This window comes from Ornithorhynchus anatinus, chromosome 3 (assembly GCF_004115215.2).
Source record: "Ornithorhynchus anatinus isolate Pmale09 chromosome 3, mOrnAna1.pri.v4, whole genome shotgun sequence".
In the NCBI taxonomy this organism is placed as follows: Eukaryota; Metazoa; Chordata; class Mammalia; order Monotremata; family Ornithorhynchidae; genus Ornithorhynchus; species Ornithorhynchus anatinus.
The window spans coordinates 74,440,536-74,448,474 of record NC_041730.1 but is presented as its reverse complement, the minus strand read 5'-3'; the positions used below and the strand labels follow the sequence as shown (position 1 = coordinate 74,448,474).

Genomic DNA, 7,939 nt, shown 5'->3' with positions numbered 1-7,939 from the left:
AAAATAGCACCTTAAGTGGTCTTTTGAGAAATTTACTAATTTAAATTTGAAATTCCAATAAGAATGTTGGGCCAGGCCTTACTTCTGGGTAGGAGCGGGGTGGTGCACTGCAATATAGATATATGATTGTCTCTGTGGACTTCTGGGACTTTAGTCTCAGTGAGTTCATAAGGAGTGTTACATCCAATTTTCTTCATGCACACAGTGGTGAAGCCGTAGCTTGGTTGCCACAAACTTCCTACACAATACTTAGAGGCCAGAATAAGAATTCAAATTGCAACTGCACTTCCCGGCCCACACATCCCCAAAGCGATGCTTGGGGGCTTGAATGTCGAGTGTTTAGAAACACAAATGAAATGTAGGTAGCTTGAAGTCAAACCTTAACCTTCTGCATGATCTGGACAATTCATTCAATTCTAGCTGAGAATTATTTTTGTCCCAAATCAACTCATGTGATGATAACAAAAGCAGTACTAGTTATCATTTTATTAGTTTATTAACACAGTAACAAATTATATTAATGGTAAAAATACCATTACAATATAGCCAAAATGCCTGACCACTGTAACCAGAAACCCCAAGTTTATTAAAATTAGGAAGCCCTGGGCCCCATTGAAAAAAAACTAGATAGTAGTTTTTAATTTGGTACTCAGAAAACCCCATGCTACATTCAGTTTTCCTGACCAAGCAGTACAGTTATAAATCCTTTTCTGTATAACTTGGAGAAAATGTTTTCAATAAACAAGTAACACACACATACCAAAGAACAGGGTCTGAACACAGAATCTATAAATAGACTAAATAAATAAAGCAAATCTCTTTACTGAATAGCTGATCGTTTGTTAAATTAAGACCAGAACCTCTGCATTTGAGGACTATGTTAATAGGCCAGAATCAATGCAAAATGTCCCTTTAACCTCTGGCCACCTTGCCTCCATCCATTCTAATGGGGGAAGAATACAGCAAGTAAGAAATACTGCACTAACATTCTTCTTCTGGTCATTTTATATCCCAGAGCTAAAATTATCAAGTATGTATGAAAATACTGTATAATTCAGTGTAAAAAAATTCCACTGCAAGCCCTTGACCAATGTGAAGTAAAGTTTCATTCACATAAATCCATCATTAATACTATTATTTATTACTTCATCTCCTAAAGGTGCCTTTTATCCAAAGCTACTTGCTGATATGCAACTCACCAGCATTAGTTTTGTCAAGCATATCACTGAAGGCTTTTTCTTGTAACGATACTCTCGTCTCTTTAACAACCTCTGCTGCCTTTTTCAAATAGAGCCACTGATGATTATATTATGACTTATTTACTAATGAATTGCATTTGATAAAACATGCATATGATTCATTTCATTTTAAACATTCTTTATGACACTAATTCCACCATAACCTTAATTTGATATAAAACTAGTATATGGAGTGTGAAATTTCATTGTGCCAGAATGTGACTATGTCATTAATGAATTCAGCAGAAATATTTCAAGTGTAAGTTCACCTAGAAGATCAGACCCTTGAAAATATGAAGTGCAGTTTATTATGCTTTCTCTGTTTGTTCTGATGCGCTAAACTCTACAGAAAAGCTTAAAGTGACTCTGGTCATTTTGTTCTACAGATTTCCAAAGAAAGCACATTGTAATATTGTACACTCATGAGGCAGACCTGCAAACTAGACATTGTTAATACTGCTAACCTAATCCTAAAGGGTATCATTTTAGATTTCCTATACAGAGCACCAAAATTCTTTGACAACTGCAGTGACCTGAGTCAAAGACAAATATTTCATTCCAGATTCGTTGGCTGGAGTGTTTTGTTTTTTATTTAAAAAAATCAAAACCAAAATGAAAAACAAAAAAAAAAAAACCCTAAAAATCAAACAAAGAAAAACATTTTCAAGACCATCAGGAACTATGAATGAAGCCAGGAAATATGCCTCCTTCCAGTTCTGTATTCAGAAGAAGAAGTGGGCATCCTTCCCTGTCAGCCGCTGGATCCATGTTCTCTGTCCGGTCGGTGTGCAAATGAACTTGATGAACAGTAACTTTAGTAACACTGATGCAGCACTTCTTACTGCAGAAAATTCCTCATTCAGGATTCTTCCAATTTTGTCTTGTTCCCCCCACCCGCCAAATCCCCGAACATTTTCTATTTGAAAATGGCTGTCACCAATTTTCCAGATGCACAACCACGTCTTCCAATACATCTCCAATAGATATCCTTTCTCCACCAACACAACACTCTCAGTAACCAATGCAATCTGTTAGTCTTGATGAAATCTGGGCCTTCCGGATGCTTCCATTTAAAAAAAAATACTTTTTATTATTTTTTTGAAGGGAGGTCAGGTTCCTGGGCTGAAGAGTTTGTAAAGTACATATAGAAGTTTCTGTTGTAAATTCAACTTATCTCCAATTTTCCGCAGTTGAGCAGCACATTCTGCCACAGCATCCTGCTCTAAAAAACAAACAGACAAAAATCAACAATTTGGCTAATTCCCAGTAGCAGTGATGCTCAATGTCACACAATCAATCAGTGGTATGGTATTTATTGAACATCTACTGTCTGGAAGCAAGGTATTGGGAAAATACATCAGAAGCATAATACCAGTTCCCTGCCTACCAAGAGTTTACAACCTAACTGGGGGAGTCAAACACACAAACATAAGTACAAAAAAATACAGCATGGCCTAATGGAAAGAGTACAGGCCTGGGGGTTGGAGGACCTAGGTTTCAATCCTGACTCTGCCCTTGCTTGCTGTATGACCATGGGCATGTCACTTACTTATGTGAACCTGTTTCCTCATCTGTAAAATGGGGATTAAATCCGATTCCTTCCTGCTTAGACTGTGAGCCCCATGGGGGACAGGGCCTGTGTGTCCAGCCTGATTATCTTATATCTACCCCAGAGTTTAAGTACAGTGCTTGGCACACAATAACCACTTAACAAATGCCAAAATTACTAAAATAGAGGAGTAGAAATAACAAGAACTCCACAAGTAGTAGAGCAAATAAGCTAGGTTGAGATAGGATAAATTAATAACTGAGTATACAGTGGAATAAAAATGTAATCACAGGTCCTGAAGGTGGCTCATATAAGTAAGGTAGCTCACATAAGTAAGGTTGCTATTCGATTTGACTTGGATTAGCAGGTTGGAATATCAGGAAGTAATTGATGATGGCTCCTGAATGGTAAGATTTGAAGGAGGGTTTGGGATTTGGAGATGGCTAAATTCTGGTGGTCTGGGGGAAAAGGCAATTCAAGAGAACAGTGTGACCAAGGGGTTGGAGGCAAGGGACTCAAGTGGGGAATAAAGTTAGTATGGCTTGGGAGGAGCAAAGAACTCAAGCTGGGGAGAAGCAGGTGAAGAGAGCTAATATGGAAGCTGTGGAAAGTAATGTACAGGAATTTTAGCTTGATGCCCAGTAATGGGAAGCAGTTGTGTACATTGCTTTGAGAAGATGATCTGGGCCGCAGTGTGGAATATGAACTGAAAAGGAGAGACAGAGAGAGACTGGAAGCTGTGATATGAAGAGTTTGAATCAGAGTGGTGGCTTTTTCCCAACCTCCTATGCCACTACGCAGCCAGGACTTGGTTTCACAGACCATAATGAAATGGAATATTTCTCTAGATTACATCCAATTATATCCCTTTAGGAAACAATGATATATCTTTCATTAGTGTTGACTTTCTCACTGATGGAATTTACAAACTAACTGTGTTGGGATTTTTACCATGATAAGAAATTGTGGGGCAGGACTTGGTATGACCATCAAGCAGTAAATCTACATTCAATCTGTTCCCCACCAATTTCATAAAAATGATCTTATTGTAATTTTGTCATGTATTCATTTTCTATGTTTGTCCTGCAGCTCCTGCCTGGTGTAACATTTTAAAAAGAAATAATTTTAAGTGCTTTAGCAATCAAAAAAATTATAAGGTGGGAATGTGTGATATTTTAATCTAACTTTGGCACAAGGCAGTTAAAATTTTGCAGCTTTATGTATTGTGGGGCAGAAAGGTTTTGGGAAGTAGGAATGGGACAGGAGGCATTTCTTAATATTTACTGTAATGATTGTAATCTCCTCAAGGGCGGATAACATGCCTTATTCTTCTTTTGTAATTTCCCTGTTTTGCACCAAGGCTAGCCTCTACTTATGCATTTCCACTGAATGCCTCGGCAGATATGGTTTTACGCAGGTTAGCATCATAATAGCCGTTTTCCTTAACCCTGGGCTCTGCGAGAATTGACGGTCTGGACTTCCCCTCCTCGGTGCTGTAAGGAGATGGTGAGCAGCAAGATATGCCTGTCTGTTGCAATAACCCTCAGACTCAATCCTAACCAGAAAACGCAGATTTGCAGTCCGACTATCACCCAAGCCAGCCCTGGAGTGGAGACTGCAGTACAAGGGAGAGGGATCAGGGACCGGCTGGGCTTTTTTTGAGAAAATAATGAGAGTGAGGGGAAAAGGAGGATAGAGGGGAAAAAAGGAGGATTGAGGAACGTGTGAGTCAGGAAATTCCCACCACTTTCAGTCGCGGCTGCAGGCCAAACGGAACGGGCACTGGGCCGGGCTGGACGGCTGGGTGAGCCTGTGTCCGGGGGTGTCTTTGTTTTGAGGGACGAAGCGGAGGGTTGTTTCTTTTGTCATGATCCCCGCAGAGTTAGCATGGGGACATCCTTGTCCGGGGCCACCTCTCCCCGTTCCCTAGGCGACTGGGATCCCCGAGCCTTGGCGCCCGAAGTGGCAACCGGGGGTGGGGCTTGAGGCGGGGGGATAGTGGCCAGGGGGAGGGCGGTGGGGCGACTTTCTCTCCCCTCTCGTCCTGTGCCCCCCAAAGTGGATGCCCCGCGGGGATTCATTCATTCAATCGTTTTTATTGAGCGCTTACTATGTGCACAGCACTGTACTAAGCGCTTGCAATGTCCAATTCGGCAACAGAGGCAGTCCCTGCCCCACAACAGGGGATCTGCAAGGCGCACAACCCCTCCAGACTGCCAACTCCTGGTGGACAGGGAACGTGCCTACCAAACCCTGTTACGCTGTATTACTATTACTTATAATAATAATATTTATTGAGCGCTTACCGTGTGCAAAAGCCCTGTACTAAGTGCTTGGGAAAGTACAATGTAACATCAAGCAAATTCCCTCCAAACAAGGACCTCGGAGTCTAGAGGGGGAAGTCACACCCCAAAGTCTTTGTACAGTATTCTGCACACGATAAGGGGTCGATAGATAGTACCATTGATTGATCGACTGATTGCGAGGTCAATCCCGATGAATGCCTTCTTGCCACGGCAGGTTACAGCCCTCTCCTCCAGCCCCCTGCCCCTCCGGGCAAGCAGCCCTCCCCATTTCTTCCTCCTCCTCACGCCCCCCCCCCCATTTTCCATCTCAAGCCCCCATCCCGACCCCCCTACAGCGTGGCTCAGCGGGAAAGAGCACGGTCTTGGGACTCAGAAGACGTGGGTTCTAATTCCGCCTCCACTCCACGTCTGCTGTGTGCCCTCGAGCAAGTCACTTCACTTCTCTGCTCCCTCATTTGTAAAATGGGGAGTGAGCCTGTGAGCTCCACTTGGGACAGGGCCTGCATCCAACCCGATCTGCCTGTATCACCCCAGCGCTCATTACAGTGCCTAGCACATAGTAAGCACTTAACTGCTCTGGGCCACCGTTCCCTCCTCTGCAAGATGGGGAAGACTGCGAGCACCACGTCCAACCTGATGAGCTTGCATCCACCCCAGCGCTTGGAACAGTGCTCGGCACATAGTAAGCGCTTCACGAACACCATCATCATGAGCAGTAGGATGATGATGATGATGAGGATTACCTGCAGGAGCCGTGCTGAGCTGCGCGCTTTTCCGCGCCTTGCGGGCGGGCATCATGAGGGAGAGCGGTTGGGGCTGGAGATGCCAGGCGGTGGGAGGGACCAGCTGGGCTTCGCCCGGGCAAGGGCACGCTGCTGGGCCGGACTGGCGGGCGCTGCAGCCCGGAGGGCTGGATGGATGGAGGGATGGATGGATGGATGGATGGGTGGGTGGGTGGGTGGATGGAGAGGCCGAGCAGCCGGCGCTCCTCCTCCCTCCCCTGTCCCGATGGCACTGCGCTGGGGGCGGCAGGACCTGCACTTTAGGCCACACAGGGGACTTTCCCGGTGACGTAGCGAAAGCTGAAGGTCCGCGCCCCGCCCCGCCCCGCCCCCCAGGACTGGCTTCCGCGGCCCGGGCCGGGAAGGGGCGGGCAAGCCGCGGCCGGTCGCGGGATGGGCGGTGCCACTTGCCCGGGCAAGCCCGGCCCGCTCCCCTCCACGACGCCGAAAGGAGGTGGGGTCGCGCCCGGACCCTCTACCTGTACCCCCATGAGCCCTCCTCAGAGCTCCAGGAGGCCTTCCCAGACTGAGCCCTCCCGTTCCCTCTGCTCCTCCCCATTCCCCCTTCTCCCGCCCTCTGCTCTTCCCCCTTCCCCTCCCCTTAGCACTGTGCATATTTGTATATATTTATTACTGTAATCATAATCATAATGTTGGTATTTGTTAAGCGCTTACTATGTGCAGAGCACTGTTCTAAGCGCTGGGGTAGACACAGGGGAAGCAGGTTGTCCCACGTGGGGCTCACAGGCTTAATCCCCATTTTACAGATGAGGTAACTGAGGCACCGAGAAGTTAAGTGACTTGCCCAAAGTCACCCAGCTGACAAGTGGCTGAGCCGAGATTCGAACCCGTGACCTCTGACTCCACAGCCCGTGCTCTTTCCACGGAGCCACGCTGCTTCCAACTGTATTTTGTTAATAATCTGTATATATGTATATGATTCTATATATATTCTATATTCTATGATTCTCTCTATATATCTATTTATCTTGATGATCTCGACGCCAGACTGCTTGTTTTGCTTTTGCTTTGCTGTCTGTCTCCCCCCGTTTAGACTGAGAGCCCGTCGTTGGGCAGGGATGGTCTCTATCTGTTGCCCAGTTGTACATTCCAAACGCTTAGTGCAGTGCTCTGCACATAGTAAGCGCTCAATAAATACGACTGAGTGAATGAGTGAGCCCCCTCCCCCATCGCCCCTCCTCGGCCCAGCCCCCTGCCCCCCTCATCCATTCGTTCCATTCCTTCAATCCTATGTACTGAGCGCTTACTGTGCGCTGAGCGCTGTCCTAAGCGCATGGAAACTACAATACGGCAATACAGAGAGACAACCTTCTAGACTGTCAGCTCGGTCTGGGCAGATATTGTCTTTTTATTGCTGAATTCTACTTTCCAAGCGCTTAGTACAGTGCTGTCCACATAGTAAGCACCCAATAAATACTATTGAATGAATGAATGAGCCATCGCCCCTCCTCGGCCCAGCCCCCTGCCCTCCTCATCCATTCGTTCCATTTTCAGTCGTATTTACTGAGAGCTTACTGTGCACAGAGCGCTGTGCTAAGCGCTTGGAAACTACAACACGGCAATAAAGAATAATCAAGAATAAACAAGCCCGGTCTGGGCAGGGATTGTCTCTCTTTATTGCTGAATTCTACTTTCCAAGCACTTAAGACAGCACTCTGCGCACAGTAAGCACTCATTAAAAAGGATTGAATAAACAAATGGATCCCTGCCCACACCGGGCTCGTGGTCCAGAGGGGGGAAGACAGATGTCAAAACAAGTAAACAGGCATCAACATAAATAAATAGAATTATAGATATATATAATAATAATAATGGTATTTGTTAAGCTCTTACTATGTGCCAAGCATTGATCTAAGCACTGGGATAGAAACAAGAGAATCAGGTAGTACCACATGGAGCTCATAGTCTTAATCCCTATTTTACAGATAACTGCGGCACAGAGAAGTGAAGTGGCTTGCCCAAGGTCACAGAGCACTCCAGTGTGGCAGAGTCAGAATTAGAACCCACATCCTCTGACTCCCAAACCCGTGTTCTTGCCACTAG

General features: G+C 45.5%; 1 protein-coding gene across 1 annotated transcript; it reads right to left on the bottom strand.

Annotated features, from left to right (window-relative positions):
- Positions 1 to 471: 471 nt before the first annotated feature.
- PMAIP1 (phorbol-12-myristate-13-acetate-induced protein 1) lies at positions 472 to 6,028 on the bottom strand. The gene is made up of 2 exons (XM_029059448.2): positions 5,837 to 6,028; positions 472 to 2,460 (listed from the first exon to the last, which is right to left on the bottom strand). Exons 1-2 carry the CDS (start codon positions 5,889 to 5,891, stop codon positions 2,348 to 2,350), a joined length of 168 nt encoding a protein of 55 aa, XP_028915281.1. The 5' UTR covers positions 5,892 to 6,028; the 3' UTR covers positions 472 to 2,347.
- Positions 6,029 to 7,939: the final 1,911 nt, after the last annotated feature.

Bases quoted from the DNA above. Each gene is read 5' to 3' on its own strand.
- PMAIP1 (XM_029059448.2), bottom strand. From the start codon at position 5,891: ATGATGCCCGCCCGCAAGGCGCGGAAAAGCGCGCAGCTCAGCACGGCT. The intron at 2,461-5,836 runs GTAATCCTCATC...TTTGTTTTTTAG, and splicing joins GCTCAGCACGGCTCCTGCAG to AGCAGGATGCTGTGGCAGAA.